The sequence below is a fragment of the Heptranchias perlo genome, chromosome 4 (assembly GCF_035084215.1).
Source record: "Heptranchias perlo isolate sHepPer1 chromosome 4, sHepPer1.hap1, whole genome shotgun sequence".
In the NCBI taxonomy this organism is placed as follows: domain Eukaryota; kingdom Metazoa; phylum Chordata; class Chondrichthyes; order Hexanchiformes; family Hexanchidae; genus Heptranchias; species Heptranchias perlo.
In genome coordinates, this window is record NC_090328.1 from 8,077,554 (window position 1) to 8,103,242 (window position 25,689).

General features: G+C 49.6%; 2 protein-coding genes across 3 annotated transcripts in view; one reads left to right on the forward strand and one right to left on the reverse strand.

Moving 5' to 3' along the window:
• Nucleotides 1–11,023, reverse strand: part of mfsd10 (major facilitator superfamily domain containing 10) — a 50,976-nt gene extending 39,953 nt beyond the window's left edge. The window contains exons 1-2 of one of the 2 annotated variants that reach the window (XM_067982432.1): nt 10,882–11,023; nt 3,722–3,931 (exon numbers count right to left, since the gene is read on the reverse strand). The gene's annotated coding sequence lies outside the window, so the exon portion shown is untranslated. Of the gene's footprint in view, nt 1–3,721; nt 3,932–6,159; nt 6,250–10,881 lie in introns of those variants that run through there. The other variant, XM_067982431.1, reaches the window with a different exon arrangement.
• A 114-nt stretch (nt 11,024–11,137) lies between these two features.
• nop14 (NOP14 nucleolar protein homolog (yeast)) overlaps nt 11,138–25,689 on the forward strand; it is a 51,017-nt gene continuing 36,465 nt past the window's right edge. The window contains exons 1-2 of the mRNA XM_067982433.1: nt 11,138–11,239; nt 16,300–16,493. Of these exons, the coding sequence (XP_067838534.1) occupies nt 16,311–16,493 (183 nt within the window). The 5' untranslated portion in view covers nt 11,138–11,239; nt 16,300–16,310. The remainder of the gene's footprint in view (nt 11,240–16,299; nt 16,494–25,689) is intronic.

Consider the following 25,689-nt stretch of genomic DNA (forward strand, 5'->3'; position numbering starts at 1 on the left):
GTGCAGTACTGAGGGAGTGCTGCACCGTCAGAGAGGGGCCGTCTTTCGGATGCGACGTTAAGCCGAGGCCCTGTCTGCCCTCTTGTAAAAGATCCAATGGCCACTATTTCGAAGAAGAGCAGGAGAATTCTCCCTGGTATGCTGGTCAATATTTATCCCTCAACCAACATCACTAAAACAGATAATCTGGTCACTATCACATTGCTGATTGTGGGACCTTCCTGTGTGCAAATTGGCTGCCGCATTTCTTACATTACAATAGTGACTACACTTCAAAAGTAATTAATTGGCTGTAAAGCACTTTGGGACGTCCTGAGGTTGTGAAAGGCACTATATAAATGCAAATTCTTTCTTTACATCTCAGAATACAAAGAATTAACCCATCTATAATTATATTTACGAGCCAATCTCCAGAGGCATTACTCGTCAAACATTAAGATTGCCCCAAAATGCACCTCCTCTGGCTTTGCAAGGATGCATTGGTGTTTCTAGTTCTCAGCCTGTCCCCCTTCCTTGCCCCCCCCACCCCCCAAGAAACTTCCCCCCCCACCTCTCCCTGCTAACCTCTCACCCACCTCCCATAACAAGAACATAAAAAATAGGAGCAGGAGTAGGCCACACGGCCCCTCGAGCCTCCCCCACCCCCCATAACCTCTCCCCACTCCCCGCCCCGATAATTGGGAGCAGAATCGATAATAAGCTTTTAAAAGGGAAGTGAGCAAACATTCAAAAATGTACACAGGTATAGGGAAAGGGCGGGCTAAATGGGACTCAGCGGATAGTTCTCTCTCAGAGAGCTGGTACAGGCACGATGGGCTGAATGGCCTCCTTCTGCGCGATACATTCTATGATCCTCCTAATGGGCTGCTAATTGTCCAGGAGTGGTCAGCTGTAAATGATCGAGTGATTGCACCGTTGAGCAGCACTCCCCACAAGGTTTCCAGCCAAGAGGATGGAACAAAATAAAAGCACTAACGCTCTCTTTATAGCATTAGACATTCTGATCAGCACATGAGGGAGGAGAGGCTGAGCCACTCTGCACTCAGTTGCTTAAAGTGCCAGTCAGTATTCACCAGCGCACTACACACCGTGGATCATTAGATCAGCAGTCCACATCAAAGGAATTCCCATCTTCTAATATACTCAGTGGGTGAGAGTCAGCATGGTTTTAGGAGTGGGAGGTCGTGCGTCCACACATAAACTCCAACTGGTGCAAAATGCATCTGCCTGTATCTCGTCCTGCACTCAGTCCCATCATCCGTCACCCCTATCCTTTCTGACCTACACTGGCTCCCTGCCTCCATCACATTAAACTTACAATCCTCATCCTATTATTTAGATTCATCCATCGCCTCACCCCACCCCATCGCCACAACCCCCCCCTCCTCAGTCCTACGTCCCTCGAACAGTCCATTTTTCCAGCCTTACGCGCCTGTCCCTCTCCTTTTAGCCCACCATTGGCGGCAGAGCCTTAAGCTACTCTCTGAAACTCCCTTCCCAATCCTCTCCTCCTCCCTCTCCTCCTTAAAGTCCATCTCTTTGACCAAGCTTTTGGTCACCCCTCCTTTGTTGGCTTGTCAATTAGAGCTGGGCCATTCAGGAGCGAAATCAGGAAGCGCTTTTTCCACACAAAGGGAAGAAGAAATTTAGAACTCACTCCCCCAGAAGGCTGTGTCTGCTGGGGATCAATTGGGAGCTTCCAAGACTGAGATCGACAGATTTCTGTTGGGTAAGAGTAAAGAAAAGAAAGACTTGCATTTATATAGCAACTTTCATGATCTCAGGACGTCCCAAAGCGCTTTACAGCCAATGACATACGTTTTGAAGTGTAATCACCATTGTAAAATAGGAAACTCGGCAGCTAATTTGCGCACAGCAAGGTCCCACAAACAGCAATGAGATAAATGACCAGATAATCTGTTTTTTTCAGTGATGTAAGTTGAAGGATAAATATTGGCCCAGGACACCGGGGAGAATTCTCCTGCTCTTCTTCCAATAGCGGCCTTGGGATCTTTTACGTCCGCCTGAAAGGGCAGACGGGGCCTCGGTTAAACGTCTCATCAGAAAGACGGCACCTCCCGACACTGCAGCGCTCCCTCAGTACGGCACTGGGAGCGTCAGCCTAGACTTTGAGCTCAAGTCTCTGGTATCAAGGGATATGGAGCAAAGGCGGGAAAATGGAGCTGAGGTGCAGATCAGCCATGATCTAACTGAATGGCGGAGCAGGCCCGAGGGGCTGAATGGCCTGCTCCTGCTCCTAACGCTCCTATGAAGTTGTTGTTGCCAGCGGCTTGGCGAGAAAGACGGCTTTTAAAATTTTGGAGAGAAGTAGCATGGCAGAGGGTAATGGGCGGGACTTCCAGGGAGTAGAACTGAAGCACCTGGGTGACCATGCCACCAATAATGGACCAAAGGGAGGGGTGATGTGCAGAGGGCCGAGGAAGGGTTAAGACTGAAGGAGGTGGTCGAGGATGGTCGAAGCAAGGCCACGGAGGGATTTGAAGATGAGCAGGATAAGTAAATTCAATGCTTCGGTGGTCGAGTAGCCAGTGTAGATCAGTGAGGATGGTGGTGAAGGGAAAGCAGTACAGGGCAAATGCAGCTCAAGCTTTGGACGGTTAAATAAATACTGCTCTTTACATTTGTCTGCAAAACAACTCTGGAATACGGATGCATCTTCTCTGGAAGGTTCTCTCAATGGCTCAGCGAGTTCATGCAAGGAGTAACTGGGTTGTCATGACCAGGGAGATTAAAGGCTCAACCCCTGGTCTGTGCTGGCGTAGTTGGTCTCAGCAAGGGTGTAATTGGAGCATCACACTTCATAGAATCTCACTGCACAGGAGGCCATTTGGCCCATCGTGTCTGTGCCAGCTCCTCGAAAGAGCCATCCAACCAGTCCCACCCTCCTGCTCTTTCCCCTTCAAGTATTTATCCAATTCCCTTTTCAATATTACCACTGAATCTGCTTCCACCGCCCTGTCAGGCAGTGCATTCCAGATCATCATAACTCGCTGCGTTAAAAAAAAATTCTCCTCATCTCCCCCTCTGGTTCTCTTGCCAACTAGCTTAAAGTTTTATCTTAAAGTTGGGCTCGGTGCCCCTAGGACAGGGAGGAGGAAATCAGGCAGGGTTCCTGCTCCTGATCACTATCCAACGGCTACTGGTAGAAAGGTGAAGATTCCATCCATCTGGGTTGTGATGACCCTGCAGTCGAACAGCCTGTCGACACTCGCCGTCAAGGTTCTCGTGTAAATAATAAAATATATATGTGTCCACGACGCAGGAGGGTGCCCAGCACCCGTGGAAGGAGAGCGCCCGGTGAGGGAGTGAAGAGGGGAGGAAAGGGGACGGAAAATGGTGAGGGAAATCACAAAATACTTTGCTCCTCTCTGAATTACTTTACTGCTCTGCGGGCAAAACTAACTTCGAGCACAGGAAGGAGAGAAAGAAAGGAAAGAAGGGGGAAAGAAGGAAAGGAAAGACAGACAGACTTGTGCCCTTCACCACCTCTTGATGCCCAAAGTGCTTCACAGCCATTTGCTGAAGTATAGTTAGTCCCTGTTGCAATGCAGGAAATTCACAACGCAAATGACTATGGCCAGTGATCACAAGCCGAGCCCACGAACGCCGTCTGTCCTCCTTTCAAATGCTGACCGAGCTCCCTTTGTATTTTTTTTAAAAAACACTTTAAAGTGGAGTGAGTGATGCGGGTGGCTGGTACCTTTTCTTGTTGCAAATTTGAGCTCGGTGTATCTTCCTACCAATTCTCCAGGGACTGGGCGACACCCCACTCTCTCTTGTCCAGCCTGGCTCGGTCCCTTCTTGCTTTGTGTCTGTCGCCCCAGTCTGACTGTTCCCTCCTCTGTGTTTTATTTTTTTTCGGGGGGGAAAGAGGATATTTTTTTTTCCCTCTCTGCTCTGGAATCTGAATCTGAAGAGGAGGAAAAGGATCAGGAAGCGGTGTCATATTTCACTCGTTAAAAAAAACCCTCTAACGCATGCGTTTAACAGCCTGGAGCTCATTGCAAAAAAAAAGTTTGTATTTAATAGCAGACAGAGTGTGTGTAAAAAATAAGTCTCACTGCATTTTTTCTTGTTGTGGAGAGGGCGGGAGTGAGATTGGATCTAGACTTCGGTGCGTTACCCAATCGTTCATTGCAATAGACAAGAGGCTCAGAAGGGACGTGGGCTGGGTACAATGTGAGATTACATACGAATTAAGAGCAGGAGTAGGCCATTCGGCCCCTCAAACCTGCTCTGCCTTTGCTGATCTGATTGTGACCTCAACCCTCCTATTGAGTGCAGTTGGTTTGAAACTCAATCGTGTCGTTTCTCACCTAGTCTATCCTTCACTGAGTGCATCCATGGGTTTTTAATTTTTTTTAGTAAAGGCTGGGCCAAAAATAATCCAGCTCCTGTGAGATTGGGAGGGACAGATTTACATAGAATGTACAACACAGAAACAGGCCATTCGGCCCAACTGGTCCATGCCGTGTTTATGCTCCACACAAGCCTCCTCCACTTTATCTAATCCTATCAACATATCCTTCTATTCCTGTCTCCCTCATGTGTTTATCTGGCTTCCCCTTAAATGCATCAATGCTATTCGCCTCAACTACTCCTTGTGGTAGCGAGTTCCACATTCTCACCACTCTCCTGAATTCCCTACTGGATTTATCAGTGACGACACCCTGCTCTACCTCACAACCAGCTCCCTCGACCACTGTCACCTCCCAATGTGACAATCAATATGTCACATTGATTGTCGGATGAGCAAAAATTTCCTCCATCCAAATATTGGGAAGACCGAAGCCATTGTCTTCCGTCCCTGCCGCAAACTCCGTTCCCTAGCCACCGACTCCAACCCTCTCCCTGGCCACCGTCTGAGGCTGAACCAGACCGGTCGCAACCTTGGCATCCTATTTGACCCTGAGATGAGCTTCCGATCACATATCCGCTCCATCACCAAGACCGCCTACTTCCACCTCCGTAACATCGCCCGTCTCCGCCCCTGCCTCAACTCATCTGCTGCTGAAACCCTCATCCATGCATTTGTTACCTCCCGACTGGACTACTCCAATGCTCTCCTGACTGGCCTCCCATCTTCCACCCTCCATAAACTTGAGCTCATCCAGAATTTTGCTGCCTGTATCCTAACTCGCACCAAGTCCCGTTCACCCATCACCCCATGTGCTCTCTGACCTACATTGGCTCCCAATCCAGGAACACCTCGATTTTAAAATTCTCGTCCGTGTTTTCAAACCCCTCCATGGCCTCGCCCCTCCCTATCTCTGTAACCTCCTCCAGTCCTACAACCCTCCGAGATCTCTGCGCTCTTCCAACTCTTGCCTCTTGCTCGTCCCCGATTTTAATCCCTCCACCATTGGCGGCCGTGCCTTCAGCTGCCTAGGCCCTAAGCTCTGGAATTCCCTCCCTAAACCTCTCCGCCTCTCTCTCCTCCTTCAAGACGCACCTTAAAACCTACCTCCCGTCCTAAATATCTCCTTATGTGACTCGGTGTCAGATTTTGTTTGCTAATCGCTCTTGTGAAGCGCCTTGGGGACGTTTTACCACTCCAAAGGCACTACATGAATGCAAGTAGTTGTTGTTGTTGTTGTGACTATCTTATATTTATGGCCCTTAGTTTTGGACTCCCCCATAAGTGGAAACAACATCTCCACGTCCACCCTATCAAACCCCTTCATAATCTTAAAGACCTCTATGAAGTCACCAAGTGGTCAGCTGTGGTTGGAGGTTTCACCACATCACTTTGGTTTTTTTTTGCCCAATCTCCAACACTTTTATAACTTATAAACGAAAGAGTTTGAAGAAAATGAAAATAAAACCGCACAAAATTTTTCGATGCCCCCAATGATTTTTCTCCCGGGTTGCTCGCAGCAGTGACCAAGGAGACCGACTCCTGGGGGCGTTGGCAACGTGAGGAGACCGAAGAGCGCCTCCCAAACGTTCGCCTCTCCAACTCGCTGCGACAACGTAACCATTTGATGGATGAGGTTGGGGCTGGAAATGTAAGTTTTAGGAATGTGTGGGTGTGGGGTTTTTTTTTGGTTAAAATTCGTCACGGCGAAATGCAAGCCGCCCAGCTGGAAGGAGAATGTTATAAGACTGAAGGCTGGGCCAAGCTCTGGAACCGCCTACCTGAAGTTTGGGCCCCTTGTGCCAGGTACCGTTGAGCAGCCCCCTGGCTCGTGGCATCCCCGCGAAGGAGTCAGCCGGTTTGCGAGGGGAGAGGATAAAACTGGCACAAAAAAAATGGGAGATTTGTGTTTGTTAAAGACGTTAGCTCCGGGGAGTATCAGACCTCCCATGTACTGAGAAGCAATTACAGAAATTGCCGCTCCTGATCGCTATAGGAACAGGAGGAGGCCATTCAGCCCCTCGAGCCTATTCCAACATTCAATTAGATCATGGCTGATGTGTACCTCAGCTCCATTGACAGCTATCTGGTAACTCCTACATAGAAACAGGAGTAGGTCACTCAGCCCCTCGAGCCTATTCCGCCATTCAATTAGGTCATGGTTGATCTGTACCCTAACTCCGTTTACAGCTATCCGGTAACTCCTGCTGCAAGTTTGCGTGGCTTGGGAGGAGACAGGATCAGGATCAGTTGCGAACTCCCTCTCCCCTCAGTCTAATAACCCACTGCCAATCACTGTCTGGTTTTACACACAAAGAATGGTTATTTTCCTACATTACAACAGTGATTACACTGCAAAAAAGCACTTCGTCAGCTGTAAAGCACATTGGGACATCCTGAAGTCGTGAAAGGCGCTATATAAATGCGAGTCCTTCTTTTTATTTTGGCATGGTACCGGAGGGCAGTCAGTGCCTACACGACTGTACCACAGCAGAGGTCACTGACGAACGACGATGGTCGGGATCATCTTCTTCACCTGTTACCTATCCCCTGATCTTCAGGGGAGGTTAGGGTTGCCAACTCTGGTTGGATGTATTCCTAGAGATCTCATCACATGACCTCCCACCTCCAGCCAACCCGCCCCCACCATTGGTCGCCCAATGTGTCCATCCTCGGGGTGTCCCGCCTTCCCAGCCAATTGGAAAGCGACCAGACTCTGATGAGGAGAATTTTTTTTTACAAAAAGATCAAGGATGAGAAAAGGTCGTTCGGCCCCTAATAGTTCACCCTTTCAGTTTTCTAATTCTCCCCACCTTAGTATCCAACAACATTTTCCACTGGCAGGAGGGTCGGTAACCAGAGGACACAGATTTATGATAAATGGAAAAAGAACCGGGGGGTGGGGGGTAGATGAGGAGAATTTCTTTTACGCAGCGAGTTGTTATGATCTGGATTAGCTGCCTGAAAGGGCGGTGGAAGCAGATTCAGTAATAACTTTCAAAAGGGAATTGGATAAAGGGGAAAAATTTGCAGGGTGGTGGGGAAAGAGTGGGGCGAGTGCGACTAATTGGATAGCTCTTTCAAAATGCCGGTACAGGCACGATGGACCAAATAGCCTCCTTCTGTGCTGTATCAGTTTATGATTCCCTGATTCCCTGATTGAATGATCCTTGGCTGTCAGTCAAACTGCCCTTTCTCCCCCCTCTCCAATATTTTTATAACTAATAAAAGGAAGTGATGAAAGAAATTTTTTTTAAAAATTTCTTAATGCCACCTATGATATTTCTCCTGCGTTGGCTTACAGCAGTGTCCTGGGAGATTAGTGTTTAATTCCTGGAGACTCCAGAACAATCTCTGGAGGGAGGACGGGAGAAAAGAGGGGAATTGTAAGGGGGAGCGGGGGATGATTCAAACCTTTTTATGCACCACCTCTAACTATGTGCAATGCTCCACATCTGCCCTCCAGTGGATTCCCTGCACATCTGCCCTCCAGAGGATTCCCTGCAGATATGCAGACACATTGTAATAAGGCAGAAATCGTGATTTTTTTTTTTCCTTGCTCTTTCTTTCCCCACCGATTTCTTCCTCTCCCCTTTCTCCTTAAGGCATTGACTGATTTCTGGGCCACAGTTCCATAGGCGATGATTCACTTCTCCTCCACATAGCCTAAGCAGCCATTGTGTGGGTCCAGATATTGAGTGCACCACAGGCCAGCCCCCCACTCCTGTTCAAACACCACGCACACTTTCTAAACAGGGGCTGTAGGATAGTGGGCAAGGAGTGGGAACCCCAGCTGACTTTCTCCTCCCTCCCTTGGGTCATTGGAGGGCAACTGTAACGCTCCTCTTGCCATCTCAGCTCAGATCAGGTAACTCAGCATGGACTGGGAATAGAATAGTGGGCCTTCCTGGTCTGTGTGGCTCAGCTCCTCACTGCCTAATCACTGTAGGAACGTAGCCAAGAGATACAAAGGATTACAGTGACCCTAATGGACTGCAGTAACTGGACGATCACTAACTTTGACCCTTTACGGTAAAAAGAGCCAAAGGACTTGCATTTCTAGACCACCGTTCATCACCCCAGGATGTCCAAAAGCGTTTTACAGCCAATGAAGTACTTTTTGGGAGGGTTTGGGAGGTGCTGTCGAAGAAGCCTTGGTGAGTTGCTGCAGTGCATCCTGTGGATGGTACACACTGCAGCCACTGTGCGCATTTGACCGAGTGTGGCACCAAGGAGCACTAGTAAAATTGAAGTCAATGGGAATCAGGGGGGAAACTCTCCAGTGGCTGGAGTCATACCTAGCACAAAGGAAGATGGTAGTGGTTGTTGGAGGCCAATCATCTCAGCCCCAGGACATTGCTGCAGGAGTTCCTCAGGGCAGTGTCCTAGGCCCAACCATCTTCAGCTGCTTCATCAATGACCTTCCCTCCATCATAAGGTCAGAAATGGGGATGCTCGCTGATGACTGCACAATGTTCAGTTCCATTCGCAACCCCTCAGATAATGAAGCAGTCCGAGCCCGCGTGCAGTAAGACCTGGACAACATCCAGGCTTGGGCTGATAAGTGGCAAGTGACATTCACGCCAGACAAGTGCCAGGCAATGACCATCTCCAACAAGAGAGAGTCTAACCACCTCCCCTTGACATTCAACAGCATTACCATCACCGAATCCCCCACCATCAACATCCTGGGGGTCATCATTGACTAGAAACTTAACTGGACCAGCCATATAAATACTGTGGCTACAAGAGCAGGTCAGAGGCTGGGTATTCTGCGGTGAATGACTCACCTCCTGACTCCCCAAAGCCTTTCCACCATCTACAAGGCACAAGTCAGGAGTGTGATGGAATACTCTCCACTTGCCTGGATGAGTGCAGCTCCAACAACACTCAAGAAGCTCGACACCATCCAGGACAAAGCAGCCCGCTTGATTGGCACCCCATCCGCCACCCTAAACATTCACTCCCTTCACCACCGGCGCACTGTGGCTGCAGTGTGTACCATCCACAGGATGCACTGCAGCAACTCGCCAAGGCTTCTTCGACAGCACCTCCCAAACCCGCGACCTCTTCCACCTAGAAGGACAAGAGCAGCAGGTACATGGGAACACCACCACCTGCACGTTCCCCTCCAAGTCACACACCATCCCGATTTGGAAATATATCGCCGTTCCTTCATCGTCGCTGGGTCAAAATCCTGGAACTCCCTTCCTAACAGCACTGTGGGAGAACCTTCACCACACGGACTGCAGCGGTACAAGAAGGCGGCTCACCACCACCTTCTCAAGGGAAATTAGGGATGGGCAATAAATGCTGGCCTCGCCAGCGACACCCAAGGATAAGGATAAATATTGGCCCAGGACACTGGGGAGAACTATCCTGCTCTTCTTCGAAATAGTAGTCGTGGAATCTTTCACGTCCACCTGAGAAGGCAGACGGGGCCTCAGTTTAACGTCTCATCTGAAAGACGGCACTTCCGACAGTGCAGCATTCCCTCAGTACACAACAACAACTTGCATTTATATAGCGCCTTTAACATAGTAAACTGTCCCAAGACTTCACAGCAGCATTTTCAAAATTTGACACCGAGCCACATGAGCTATTAGGACAAAGAGGTAGGTTTTAAGGACCGTCTTAAAGGAGGAGAGGTAGAGAGATGGAGAAGTTTAGGGAGGGAATTCCAGACCTCGGCAGCTGAAGGCACGGCCGCCAATGGTGGAACGATTAAAATCGGGGATGCGCAAGAGGCCAGAATTGGACGAGCGCAGAGATTTCGGAGGGGTTGTAGGGCTGGAGGAGGTTACAGAGATAGGGAGGAGTGAGGGATTTGAAAACAAGGATGAGAATTTTAAAATCGAGGCATTGCCAGACCAAGAGCCAATATAGGTCAACGAGCACAGGGGGTGATGGGTGAACAGAACTCGGTGTGAGTTAGGATACGAGCGACAGAGTTTTGGATGAGCTCAAGTTTGTGGAGGGTGTAAGGTGGGAGGCCGGCCAGGAGAGCATTGGAATAGTCAAGTCTAGGGATAACAAAGGCGTGGATGAGGGTTTCAGCAGCAGATGAGCTCAGGCGGGGGCGGAGACAGGCGATGTTACGGGGGTGGAAGTAGGCAGTTTTGGTGATGGAGCGGATATTTGGTCGGAAGTTCATCTCGGGGTCAAATAGGACGCTAAAGTTGCGAACGGTCTGGTTCAGCCTCAGACGGTGGCCAGGGAGAGGGATGGAGTCGGTGGCTGGGGAACGGAGTTTGCGGCGGGGACCGAAGACAATGGCCTCGGTCTTCCCAATATTTAGTAGGAGGAAATCTCTGCTCATCCAGTACTGGATGTCAGACAAGCAATGTGACAAATCAGAGACAGTCACCGATCAGAGGTGATCAATTGATCATTATTCGTGCAATGACCTTCCTGACCAATTTGTATTTGGTCTTAATCACACCCAATAGACTGGAACATTTCCTGATTTTGATTTTCTATTTTTTTTTGTGTGGACCTTTTACCTTATAAAATTCTTCAAGGTCAAACTGCAGCATTTGTTTTTGGGGTAAGATTATCGAACATACAATTGCTGAAACGTTAAAAGATCTTCCGTCTCTGTGCAGTGAGTGAGGGAACTGACAAATTGGCTTTTTGGGCGACCTCAGGCCTTCCAGGGTCACACTTGCCCGCAACAAAGATGGCGGCGTTCGAAACGGCTGCATCCTGGAAACGGAAGTGCTCGGCCGCTCACGCGACGGCTAGTGACCTTTGACACGTGGCGTGTGGGTGCAGGTGGTGTCCGGGCCTCGCGCGAGAGACTCGCGGTCTCCGTGGTGACGGGCGCGCGGAGTGAGAGACCCTCTCTCCCCCCCGGTGACGGTGAGTACCCGGGCCTCTTTATACTGTTCGCAAAAGACAGCAAGCGGTCAGTCTTTAAAACATCTGAATCTCGGTCAGTGCGGCCCGGGACCTGGCGTGGTGGATCGGAGGCGACTCGAGACTCACTCCCCCCCTTAACACCCTCACCCTCACCCTAAACTCATCCTCACCCCCCCCACTTAACATCTTCACTCCCCTCTAAACTCATCCTCACTCCTCCCCAAACTCATCCTCACTCCTCCCCAAACTCATCCTCACTCCTCCCCAAACTCATCCTCACTCCCCTCTAAACTCATCCTCACTCCTCCCCAAACTCATCCTCACTCCCCTCTAAACTCATCCTCACTCCTCCCCAAACTCATCCTCACTCCTCCCCAAACTCATCCTCACTCCTCCCCAAACTCATCGTCACTCCCCTCCAAACTCATCCTCATTCCCCCCCAAAACGCGTCCTCACGCCCCCGAAACGCGTCCTCACGCCCCCGAAACGCGTCCTCACGCCCCGAAACGCGTCCTCACTCCCCCCGAAACGCGTCCTCACTCCCCCCGAAACGCGTCCTCACTCCCCCCGAAACGCGTCCTCACTCCCCCCGAAACGCGTCCTCACTCCCCCCGAAACGCGTCCTCACTCCCCCCGAAACGCGTCCTCACTCCCCCCCAAACGCGTCCTCACTCCCCCCCAAACGCGTCCTCACTCCCCCCCCAAACGCGTCCTCACTCCCCCCGAAACGCGTCCTCACTCCCCCCGAAACGCGTCCTCACTCCCCCCGAAACGCGTCCTCACTCCCCCCGAAACGCGTCCTCACTCCCCCCGAAACGCGTCCTCACTCCCCCCGAAACGCGTCCTCACTCCCCCCGAAACGCGTCCTCACTCCCCCCCAAACGCGTCCTCACTCCCCCCGAAACGCGTCCTCACTCCCCCCGAAACGCGTCCTCACTCCCCCCCAAACGCGTCCTCACTCCCCCCCAAACGCGTCCTCACTCCCCCCCCAAACGCGTCCTCACTCCCCCCCAAACGCGTCCTCACTCCCCCCCAAACGCGTCCTCACTCCCCCCCAAACGCGTCCTCACTCCCCCCCCAAACGCGTCCTCACTCCCCCCCAAACGCGTCCTCACTCCCCCCCCAAACGCGTCCTCACTCCCCCCCAAACGCGTCCTCACTCCCCCCCCAAACGCGTCCTCACTCCCCCCCCAAACGCGTCCTCACTCCCCCCCCCAAACGCGTCCTCACTCCCCCCCCCAAACGCGTCCTCACTCCCCCCCCCAAACGCGTCCTCACTCCCCCCCCAAACGCGTCCTCACTCCCCCCCAAACGCGTCCTCACTCCCCCCCAAACGCGTCCTCACTCCCCCCCCCAAACGCGTCCTCACTCCCCCCCCCAAACGCGTCCTCACTCCCCCCCCCAAACGCGTCCTCACTCCCCCCCCCAAACGCGTCCTCACTCCCCCCCCCCAAACGCGTCCTCACTCCCCCCCCCAAACGCGTCCTCACTCCCCCCCCCCAAACGCGTCCTCACTCCCCCCCCCAAACGCGTCCTCACTCCCCCCCCCAAACGCGTCCTCACTCCCCCCCCCAAACGCGTCCTCACTCCCCCCCCCAAACGCGTCCTCACTCCCCCCCCCAAACGCGTCCTCACTCCCCCCCCAAACGCGTCCTCACTCCCCCCCCAAACGCGTCCTCACTCCCCCCCAAACGCGTCCTCACTCCCCCCCAAACGCGTCCTCACTCCCCCCCCAAACGCGTCCTCACTCCCCCCCCAAACGCGTCCTCACTCCCCCCCCAAACGCGTCCTCACTCCCCCCCCAAACGCGTCCTCACTCCCCCCCCAAACGCGTCCTCACTCCCCCCCCAAACGCGTCCTCACTCCCCCCCCAAACGCGTCCTCACTCCCCCCCCAAACGCGTCCTCACTCCCCCCCCAAACGCGTCCTCACTCCCCCCCAAACGCGTCCTCACTCCCCCCCCAAACGCGTCCTCACTCCCCCCCCCAAACGCGTCCTCACTCCCCCCCCCCCAAACGCGTCCTCACTACCCCCCCCAAACGCGTCCTCACTCCCCCCCCAAACGCGTCCTCACTCCACCCCCCAAACGCGTCCTCACTCCCCCCCCAAACGCGTCCTCACTCCCCCCCCAAACGCGTCCTCACTCCCCCCCCAAACGCGTCCTCACTACCCCCCCAAATGCGTCCTCACTCCCCCCCCAAACGCGTCCTCACTCCCCCCCCCAAACGCGTCCTCACTCCCCCCCCCAAACGCGTCCTCACTCCCCCCCCCAAACGCGTCCTCACTCCCCCCCCCAAACGCGTCCTCACTCCCCCCCCCAAACGCGTCCTCACTCCCCCCCAAACGCGTCCTCACTCCCCCCCCAAACGCGTCCTCACTCCCCCCCCAAACGCGTCCTCACTCCCCCCCCAAACGCGTCCTCACTCCCCCCCCAAACGCGTCCTCACTCCCCCCCCAAACGCGTCCTCACTCCCCCCCCAAACGCGTCCTCACTCCCCCCCCAAACGCGTCCTCACTCCCCCCCCAAACGCGTCCTCACTCCCCCCCCAAACGCGTCCTCACTCCCCCCCCCAAACGCGTCCTCACTCCCCCCCCAAACGCGTCCTCACTCCCCCCCAAACGCGTCCTCACTCCCCCCCCCAAACGCGTCCTCACTACCCCCCAAACGCGTCCTCACTCCCCCCCCAAACGCGTCCTCACTCCCCCCCAAACGCGTCCTCACTCCCCCCCCAAACGCGTCCTCACTCCCCCCCCAAACGCGTCCTCACTCCCCCCCAAACGCGTCCTCACTCCCCCCCAAACCCGTGCGCACTCCCCCCAAACCCGTGCGCACTCCCCCCCCAAACCCGTGCCCACTCCCCCCCCAAACCCGTGCCCACTCCCCCCCCCAAACCCGTGCCCACTCCCCCCCCAAACCCGTGCCCACTCCCCCCCCAAACCCGTGCCCACTCCCCCCCCCAAACCCGTGCCCACTCCCCCCCCCAAACCCGTGCCCACTCCCCCCCCCCAAACCCGTGCCCACTCCCCCCCCCAAACCCGTGCCCACTCCCCCCCCCCAAACCCGTGCCCACTCCCCCCCCCAAACCCGTGCCCACTCCCCCCCCCCAAACCCGTGCCCACTCCCCCCCCCCCAAACCCGTGCCCACTCCCCCCCCCCAAACCCGTGCCCACTCCCCCCCCCCAAACCCGTGCCCACTCCCCCCCCCCCAAACCCGTGCCCACTCCCCCCCCCCAAACCCGTGCCCACTCCCCCCCCAAACCCGTGCCCACTCCCCCCCCCCAAACCCGTGCCCACTCCCCCCCCAAACCCGTGCCCACTCCCCCCTAACTTCATTGCACTGTCGCCCCTCTTGCCTAAAGAAGCTGGGGTAGTTCTCCTTGGAACAGAGAAGGTTGAGAGGAGATTTGATAGAGGTATTCAAAATCATGAAGGGTCTAGACAGAGTAGATAGAGAGAAATTTTTCCCATTGGCAGAAGGGTCAAGAACCAGAGGACATAGATTTAAGGTGATTGGCAAAAGAACCAAAGGTGACATGAGGAAAATCTTTTTTACACAGTGAGTGGTCAGGATCTGGAATGCACTGCCCGAGGGGGTGGTGGAGGCAGATTCAATACAATATTCTCCTAGCGAATATAGACCTAGTCGACCCAATCTCTCCTCATACGTCAGTCCTGCCATCCCAGGATTCGGTCCGGTAAACCTTCGTTGCACTCCCTCCAAGGCAAGGACATCCTTCCTCAGATAAGGAGACCAAAACTGCACACAATTCTCCAGATGTGGTCTCACCAAGGCTCTGTATAACTGCAGTAAGACTTCCATAATTTTGTACTCTATGCGTCTATTTATAAAGCCCAGGATCCCGTACGTTTTAACCGCTTTCTCAACCTGCCCTGCCACCTTTGTGCACATATACCCTCTGTTCCTATACCCCTTTTAAAATTGTGTCCTTCAGTGTTTATTGCCTTTCCTCATTCTCCCTAACAAAATGAATCACCTTGCATTTTTCTGTGATAAATTTCATCTGCCACATATCCGCCCATTCTACCTGCCTGTCTGTATCCTCTTGAAGTCTATCACTATCCTCCTCACTGTTCACTGCACTTCCAAGTTTTGTGTCATCTGCAAATTTTGAAATTGTGTCCTGTACACCCAAGTCCAAGTCATTAATATATATCAAGAAAAGCAGTGGTTCCAGCACCGACCCCTGGGGAACATCGCTGCACACCTCCCTCCAGTCCGAAAAACAACCGTTCACCACTACTCTCTGTTTCCTGTTACTTAGCCAATTCTATATCTATGCTGCTACTGCCCCTTTTATTCCATGGGCTTCAATCTTGATGACAAGCCTATTATGCGGCACTTTATCAAATGCCTTTTGAAAGTCCATATACACCACATGAACTGCGTTGCCCTCATCAAAAAACTTTATCAAGTTGGTTAAAAACTTTAACAAATCCATGCTGGCTTTCCCTAATCAAACCACACTTGTCCAAGTGACTGCTAATTCTGTCCTGGATTATCGTTTCTAAAAGTTTCCCCACCGCCGAGGTTAAACTGTCTGGCCTGTCGTTGTTAGGTTTATCCTTACACCCTTTTTTGAACAAGGATGTAACATTTGCAACTCTCCAGTCCTCTGGTACCTAAGGATGTTTGTAAGATTACGGCCAGTACCTCCGCAATTTCTACCCTTACTTCCCTCGGCAACCTAGGATGCATCCCATCCGGACCGCAAGCCTTTCTAGCACCTCCTCTTTATCAATTTTTAGCCCATCTAGTATCTCACTTACATCTCCCTTTACTGAGACTCTGGCAGCATCATCTTCCTTGGTAAAGACAGACGCAGAGTACTCATTTAGTATGTCGGCCATGCCCTCTGCCTCCATGCGTAGATCTCCTTTTTGGTCCATGATCGGCCCCACCCCCCTCTTACTACCAGTTTACTGTTTACATGCCTTGAAGTATGTATTTTCCTATCATGTTCAGGTCCCGATGCATTAAATAAGCTTGTGAAGGCAGTTGTACGCGTTGCAAAGGATTTTTTTTCATCATTTATTCAGAGCGGTGAAAGATGGGGAAAGTTCAGAAGAAGAAGATTACTTCCGATAAAATACGGATGACAAAATCCATGCGAGACATCAAGACAAATCCGTTCGAGGTGAAAATAAACAAGCAGAAGTTCGATATTCTTGGCCGGAAGACGAAGCATGACCGTGGTCTGCCTGGAATATCCCGATCTAAATCTATTAAAAGGGTAAGAGATTATATTTTGCTTCACCTGTTGTATATGTCATATAATTTTATGCTAATCATAGAATCTTACAGCACAGAAGGAGGCCATTCGGCCCATTATGCCTTTGCTGGTTCTTTGAAAGCGCTATCCAATTAGTTCCACTCCCCCTTGCTCTTTCCCCATAGCCCTTTAAGTTTTTTCTTTTTGAGTATTTATCCAGTTCCCTTTTGAAAGTCATTATTGAATCTGCTTCCACCACCCTTTCATGATGTGGAGATGCCGGTGATGGACTGGGGTGGACAAATGTAAGGAATCTTACAACACCAGGTTATAGTCCAACAGTTTTATTTGAAAATCACAAGCTGAAGGAGGTAAACTCCGAAAGCTTGTGATTTTCAAATAAAACTGTTGGACTATAACCTGGTGTTGTAAGATTCCTTACATTTGTCCACCCTTTCAGGCAGTGAATTCCAGATCGTAACAACTCGCTGCGTAAAAAAAATTCCCCTCATCTTCGTCTGGTTCTTTTGCCAGTCCTCTGGTTGCTGATCCTCCTGCCAGTGGAAACAGTTTCTCCCTATCTACTCTTCAAAATTATGAAAGTTTTTTTTTTAACACTTGCACTAAATCTCCTGTTAACCTTCTCTGATCTAAGGAGAACAACCCCCCAAGTTTAATTGGCAAATGTGACTAACTATAACTGCCTTCGGTTTCTGTGCCGGTGAATTGCCAAATAATCCCATTATGGGTTTTAGACAATGTGCATCAAGCCCAGGTGGGGTTTTTTTGGTTAGCTGGGTGTCGGACAGCTGAAACCCATTTTCAGAAGGCCTTTGATAAAGTCTCACATAAGAGGTTAGTGTGCAAAATTAAAGCACGTGGGATTGGTGGTAATATACTGACATGGATTGAAAATTGGTTAACAGACAGGAAACAGAGAGTAGGAATAAATGGGCCTTTTTCGGGGTGGCAGGCAGTGACTAGTGGGATACTGCAGGGATCAGTGCTTAGGCCCCAGCTATTCACAATATATATCAATGATTTGGATGAGGGAACCAAATGTATTATTTCCAAGTTTGCTGATGACACAAAACTAGGTGGGATCGTGAGTTGTGAGGAGGATGCAAAGAGGCTTCAAGGCGATTTAGACAAGTTGAGTGAGTGGGCAAATACATGGCAGATGCAGTATAATGTGGATAAATGTGAAGTTACCCACTTTGGAAGGAAAAACAGAAAGGCAGAGTATATTTCAATGGTGATAGATTGGGAAATGTTGATGTACAAAGGGACCTGGGTGTCCTTGTACACCAGTCACTGAAAGCAAACATGCAGGTGCAGCAAGCAGTTAGGAAGGCAAATGGTATGTTGGCCTTCATTGCAAGAGGATTTGAGTACAGGAGCAGGGATGTCTTACTGCAGTTATACAGGGCCTTGGTGAGGCCGCACCTGGAGTATTGTGTGCAGTTTTGGTTTCCTGAACTAAGTAAGGATATACTTGTCGTAGAGAGAGTGCAGCAAAGGTTCACCAGACTGATCCCTGGGAAGGCAGGACTGTCGTATGAGGAGGGATTGGGTTGACTCGGCCTGTATTCACTAGTATTTAGAAGAATGAGAGGGGATCTCATTGAAACATATAAAACTCTGACGGAGCTAAACAGACTGGATGCAGGGAGGATGTTTCCCCTGGCTGAGGGGTCCAGAACGAGAGGTCACAGTCTCAGGATACAGAGTAGGACAATTAGTACTGAGATTAGGAGAAATTTCTTCACTCAGAGGGTAGTGAACCTGTGGAATTCTGTACCACAGAAGGCAGTGGAGGCCAAGTCACTGATTATATTTAAGAAGGAGCTGGATAGATTTCTAGACACAGAAGACATCAAGGGGTATGGGGAGAGAGTGGGAATATAATACTGAGAAAGAGGATCAGCCATGATCATATTGAATGGCGGAGCAGGCTCGAAGGGCCGAATGGCCAACTCCTGCTCCTATTTTCTATGTTTCTATCACTATCTTTAGAGTCTCCAAGCTAGACTGCTGAGAAACACACAGAGTGCGGATAACCTCACTGTAGGATTGCACTCCGACTTTACTTGAACCAGATTGGCAAGGGCCCAAGGCTTAGGGGACTTCCCAAGTTGGTGTAGGGTTACTGCAGGAGTTCAGTCAGTTAAATATCGTGCAACTTAACCAGCACAGTATCAGTAAGCTGCCTGCTGCTGGAATAACTAGGACCGCCCTAGTAGTTTGAGCACTGGCTTGCAGGGTAACCTGACATTGAGTCCGGAAGAATCCCAACCCTCAGTAAAAGGTTGACCCCTCCAGGCCCCATCGTTGAGCCAGACTGGCCAGTCCATCAGCAGCACCCGAGAGCACTGCTCTGGCTCAGGTGTCGGATGGCTGAGTACGAAACATACGACAATGCCAGGCAGGAAAAGACCAGCTAGCCCAGCAAGCCTGCCCCACACTCATGATGGCCGGAACCCGGAGCGTCATGACTGGAAACTTCCTCACCGTCCCCATCCTGTCCTCCGTCCCCCTTTCAGCATCCAGCCGTGTAAACCCAGAAAAACCCAGGGCCAATAAGGGATAGAGTACTCTGGAAAATGCCTCTCCGACCCTCTCAGGTGATCGAAACCAGTCCTGGAAATCACATGGACCAAGTGTTATCTATAATGACACCTACCTTCTATATGCAGCGGCCTCTGCCCCAGTCAGGAACCAGTCCAGTTTCCTCTTAAGGCGTGCAGAGAGTCAGCACCCACCTCACCAGCGGCAGTGTATTCCTGAGGCTAGAGACCATTTTACACTTGGTTTACTTTGCAGAAGTGTAGCCCCAGATTAAAATTAATCACTGTGCTACACCTCGGTCTCATCATCTGGCTAAGGGTCAAGTTGTCCACAAATCCTTAGTTCTTCATAGAAACATAGAAAATAGGAGAAAATAGCCTGACAAACCTGATTTAATCACCTCTTCAAAAAATTCAAGTAGTGGACAGGGGAATGTCAATGGATGTTATTTATATGGACTTCCAGAAGGCATTTGATAAGTTCCCACATAAGAGACTGTTAGCTAAGATAGAAGCCCATGGAATCGAGGGAAAAGTACGGACTTGGTTAGGAAATTGGCTGAGCAAAAGGCGACAGAGAGCAGGGATAATGGGTAAGTATTCACATTGGCAGGATGTGACTAGTGGAGTCCCGCAGGGATCTGTCTTGGGGCCTCAATTATTCACAATATTTATTAACGACTTAGATGAAGGCATAGAAAGTCTCATATCTAAGTTTGCTGATGACACAAAGATTGGTGGCATTGTAAGCATTGTAGATGAAAACATAAAATTACAAAGGGATATTGATAGATTAGATGAATGGGCAAAACTGTGGCAAAAAGAAATGCAAGTCTTCCTTTCTTGGGCAGGCTGGTTTTATTATAATGGTGGATGCTTCTGGTGGAAGTTGGATGGGGGCGTTAAACGGGCAGGATCCTAGCATAGTAGATCACTGCCCGTCATTCCAACTGCTTATGGTCACTCTGCCACAGTTAACCGGCAGCACATGATAATCCCAGGAGGAGGGGAGCATGAAAGAAAGATCTGGGTGTCCTCGTACATGAAATACAAAAAGTCAACATACAGGAGGTATGCAGCAAGTAATCCAGACGGCAAACGGCATATTGGCCTTTATTTCTAGGGGGATGGAGTATAAAAGCAGGGAAGGCATGCTACATCTGCACAGGGTGCTGGTGAGACCACACCTGGAGTACTGCATACAGTTCTGGTGCCCTTATTTAAGGAAGGACATACTTGCATTGGAGGCAGTTCAGAGAAGGTTCACTAGGTTGATTCCAGGTATGGAAGGGTTGTCTTATGAGGAAAGATTGAACAGGTTGGGTCTATACTCATTGGAGTTTAAAAGAATGAGAGGAGATCTTATTGAAACATACAAGATTCTGAGGGGATGCGATAGGGTAGATGCTGAGAGGATGTTACCCCTCACGGGGGAATCTGAAACTAGGGGGCATAGTCTCAGAATAAGGGGTCGCCCGTTTAAGACGGAAATGAGGAGAAATTTCTTCTCCCAGAGGGTCGTGAATCTTTGGAATTCTTTACCCCAAAAAGCTGTGGAGGCCGAGTCATTGAATACATTCAAGGCTGAGTTAGATAAATTTTTGATCAGCGAGGGAGTCAAAGGATATGGGGAAAAGGCGGAAAAGTGGAGTTGAGGTAAAAATCAGATCAGTCATGATCTCATTGAATGGCGGAGCAGGCTCGAGGGGCCGAATGGCCTACCCCTGCTCCTATCTCTTATGGTCTTATGGTAAATGGAATTCAATGTAGACAAATGTGAGGTCATCCACTTTGGATCAAAAAAGGATAGAACAGGGTACTTTCCAAATGGTAAAAAGTTAAAAACTGTGGATGTCCAAAGGGACTTAGGGGTTCAGGTGCATAGATCATTGAAGTGTCATGAACAGGTGCAGAAAATAATCAATAAGGCTAATGGAATGCTGGCCTTTATATCCAGAGGACTGGAGTACAAGGGAGCAGAAGTTATGCTGCAGCTATACAAAACCCTGGTTAGACTGCACCTGGAGTACTGTGAGCAGTTCTGGGCACCGCACCTTCGGAAGGACATATTGGCCTTGAAGGGAGTGCAGCGTAGGTTTAATAGAATGATACCCGGACTTCAAGGGTTAAGTTACAAGGAGAGATTACACAAATTGGGGTTGTATTCTCTAGAGTTTTGAAGGTTAAGGGGTGATCTGATCGAAGTTTATAAGATATTAAGGGGAACAGATAGGGTGGATAGAGAGAAACTATTTCTGCTGGTTGGGGATTCTAGGAGTAGGGGGCACAGTCTAAAAATTAGAGCCAGACCTTTCAGGAGTGAGATTAGAAAACATTTCTACACACACAATGGGTGGTAGAAGTTTGGAACTCTGTTCCGCAAACGGCAATTGATACTAGCTCAATTACTAAATTTAAATGTGAGATAGATGGCTTTTTGGCAACCAAAGGTATTAAGGGATATGGGCCAAAGGCAGGTATATGGAGTTAGATCACAGATCAGCCATGATCTTATCAAATGGCGTAGCAGGCACGAGGGGCTGAATGGCCAACTCCTGTTCCTATGAGTAGGCCATTCGGCCCATCGAGCCTGCTCCACCATTCATATGGTCATGGCCAACACTTCCTGCTCCAAGTTAGAGGGCCGCTTGGCTAAGTTAAGCTATCTCAGCACAGGGGCCTTCCCTGTCTGTTAGGGTTGCCCACTCTGGTTGGACGTATTCTAAGAGCTTTCGTCACGTGACCTCCCGCCTCCAACCGCCCCGCCCTCACGCTCCTGCCATTGGTCGCCCAACATGCCCACCCCGTGACGCACGGTCTTCCCCAGCCAATTGGAAAGGAATAAACTTTTTGTTACCCGATTGGATGAATCTTGACTGTCAGTCAAACAGCCTTTATCCCCATCTCCAATATTTTTAAAACTAATAAACAAACATGTTCATGGAAAGGGAAAGAAAAAATGTTTATTTTAATACCTGTTTGATTTTTCTCCTGGGTTTTGCTCTCAGCAAGTGTCCAGGAGATTAGCCTTTAATTCCTGGAGGCTCCAGGACAATCCTGGAGGGTTGGCAACCCTACAGTCTGTGTGGCTCAGCTGCTCGCTCCGCGAACTCACGAGGGGCAATTTTCCGATTTTGTGCCTCTGGTGAGGGAGGGGCCTCAGCTGCTGAGAGCACTGGTCAGAAAAGTGTGAGAGGCGCACGCCTGAATTAACGACCTGGGAGCTCAAAGTTGGAAAATTATCCCCCCCGAGACGTCAGGGAAGATAAGAGCAATGTTCAGGAAGGTGTCCAAAGGACTTATTGACATCACAAGTGGGTCCAAATGGAAAAGGGAAAAGTCCATTCAAAACAAGGGGCGTGTCTTCATCAAATATTTCCTCCGGCACAAAACGTTCCCCATCACAAACAGCAACTGAATGTTACTATTTATTTTACATTCCATTCTTAAAGGAGATTGTGTGCGTATGTGTGCGTGCCTCTGTGTCTATACGTGTGTGTCTCTGTGTTTGTGTGTGTGTGTCTGTGTCTATGTGTTACTTAGAAACATAGAAAATAGGAGCAGGAGTAGGCCATTCGGCCCTTCGAGCCTGCTCCGCCATTCAATATGATCATGGCTGATCCTCTACCTCAATACCATATTCCCGCTCTCTCCCCATACCCCTTGATGTCTTTTGTGTCTAGAAATCTATCCAGCTCCTTCTTAAATATATTCAGTGATTTGGCCTCCACAGCCTTCTGTGGTAGAGAATTCCACAGGTTCACCACCCTCTGAGTGAAGAAATTTCTCCTCATCTCAGTCCTAAATGCCCTACCCTGTATCCTGAGACAGTGACCCCTCGTTCTGGACCCCCCACCAGGGGAAACATCCTCCCGGCATCCAGTCTGCCTGGCCCTGTCAGAATTTTATATGTTTCAATGAGATCCCCTCCCATTCCTAGAAAACATAGAAAATAGGAGCAAGAGTAGGCCATTCGGCCCTTTGGGCCTGCTCCGCCATTCAAAATGATCATGGCTGATCGTCTAACTCAGTACCCTGTTCCTGCTTTTTCCCCATATCCCTTGATCCCTTTAGCATTAAGAAATATATCTATCTCCTTCTTGAATATATCTAATGACTTGGCCTCCACTGCCTTCTGTGGTAGAGAATTCCACAGGTTCACCACCCTCTGAGTGAAGAAATTTCTCCTCATCTCGTTTCTAAATGGCATACCCCGTATCCTGAGACTGTGACTCTAAACTCGAGTGAATACAGGCCAAGTTGACCCAATCTCTTCTCATATGACAGTCCTGCCATCCCAGGAATCAATTTGGTGAACCTTCACTGCACTCCCTCTATGGCAAGTATATCCTTAGGTAAGGAGACCAAAACTGCACCAAGGCCCTGTATAACTGCAGTAAGACATCCTTGCTCCTGTACTCAAATCCTCTTGCAATGAAGGCCAACATACCATTTGCCTTCCTAACCGCTTGTTGCACCTGCATGTTTGCTTTCAGTGACTGGTGTATAAGGGTACCCAGGTCCCTTTGTACATCAACATTTCCCAATCTATTGCCATTTAAATAACACTCTGCCTTTCTGTTTTTTCTTCCAAAGTGGATAACTTCATATTTATCCACATTATACTGCATCTGCCATGTATTTGCCCACTCACTCAACTTATCTAAATCGCCTTGAAGCCTCTTTGCATCCTCCTCGCAACTCACAATCCCATCTAGTTTTGTCTCGTCAGCAAACTTGGAAATATTACATTTGGTTCCCTCATCCAAATCATTGATATATATTGTGAATAGCTGGGGCCCAAGCACTGATCCACTAGTCACTGCCTGCCACCCCGAAAAAGACCCATTTATTCCTACTCTCTGTTTCCTGTCTGTTAACCAATTTTCAATCCATGCCAGTATATTACCCCCAATCCCATGTGCTTTAATTTTGCACACTAACCTCTTATGTGGGACTTTATCAAAGGCCTTCTGAAAATCCAAATAAACCACATCTACTGGTTCTCCCTTACCTATTCTACCAGTTACAGCCTCAAAAAACTCCAGTAGGTTTGTCAAACATGATTTCCCTTTCATAAATCCATGTTGACTTTGTCTAATCTGTTGATATTTTCTAAGTGTCCTGTTATCACATCCTTTATAATAGACTCTAGCCTTTTCCCTACTACTGATGTTAGGCTAACCGGTCTGTAGTTCCCTGTTTTCTCTCTCCCTCTTTTAAATAGTGCGGTTACATTTGCCACCCTCCAATCTGCAGGAACTGTTCCATAATCTGTAGAATTTGGAAGATGACAACTAATGCATCCGCTATTTCCATGGCTACCTCTTTTAGTGCTCTGGGATGCAGATTATCAGGCCCTGAGGATTTATCGGCTTTCAATCCCGTAAATTCCTCCAGCACTATTGTTTTACTAATACTAATTTCCTTTAATTCCTCCTTCTCGGCAGTCCCTTGGTTCCCTAGCATTTCTGGGAAGTTATTTGTGTCCTCTTCCGTGAAGACAGAACCAAAGTATTTGTTTAATTGCTCTGCCATTTCCTTGTTCCCCATTATAAATTCTCCTGTTTCTGACTGTAAGGAACCTACATTTGTCTTCACTAATCTTTTTCTTTTTACATACTTGTAGAAGCTTTTACAGTCCACTTTTATGTTCCTTGCAAGTTTACTCTCATACTCTATTTTTCCCCTCTTAATCAATCTCTTGGTCCTTTTTTGCTGAATTCTAAACTGCTCCCAATCCTCAGGCTTGCTACTTTTTCTGGCAACTTTATATGATTCTTCTTTGGATCTAATACTATCCTTAATTTCTTTTGTTAGCCATGGTTGGTCCGCTTTTCCTTTTGTGTTTTTGTGCCAGAAAGGAATGTATAATTGTTGCAATTTATGCATTCTTTCCTTAAATGTTAGCCATTGCCTATCCATCGTCATGCCTTTTAATGAAGCTCCCCAATCTATCGTAGCCAACTCACTCCTCATACCTTCGTAGTTTCCTTTGTTTGGATTTAGGACCCTGGTTTCGGATTGGACTGCTTCACTTTCCATCTTAATGAAGAATTCTATCATGTTATAGTCACTCTTCCCTAAAGGACCCCGCACAACAAGATTATTAATTAACCCCTTCTCCTGAGTTATAGAACAAAGAGATCTCGGAGTACAGATTCATAGCTCCTTGAAAGTGGAGTCACAGGTGGATAGGGTGGTGAAGAAGGCATTCAGCTTGCTTGGTTTCATTGGTCAGAACATTGAATACAGGAGTTGGGATGTCTTGTTGAAGTTGTACAAGACATTAGTTAGGCCACACTTGGAATACTGTGTACAGTTCTGGTCACCCTATTATAGAAAGGATATTATTAAACTAGAAAGAGTGCAGAAAAGATTTACTAGGATGCTGCCGGGACTTGATGGTTTGACTTATAGGGAGAGGTTAGATAGACTGGGACTTTTTTCCCTGGAGAGTAGGAGGTTGAGGGGTGATCTTATACAAGTCTATAAAATAATGAGGGGCATAGATAAGGTAGATAGTCAAAATCTTTTCCCAAAGGTAGGGGAGTCTATAACGAGGGGGCATAGATTTAAGGTGAGAGGGGAGAGATACAAAAGGGTCCAGAGGGGCAATTTTTTCACTCAAAGGGTGGTGAGTGTCTGGA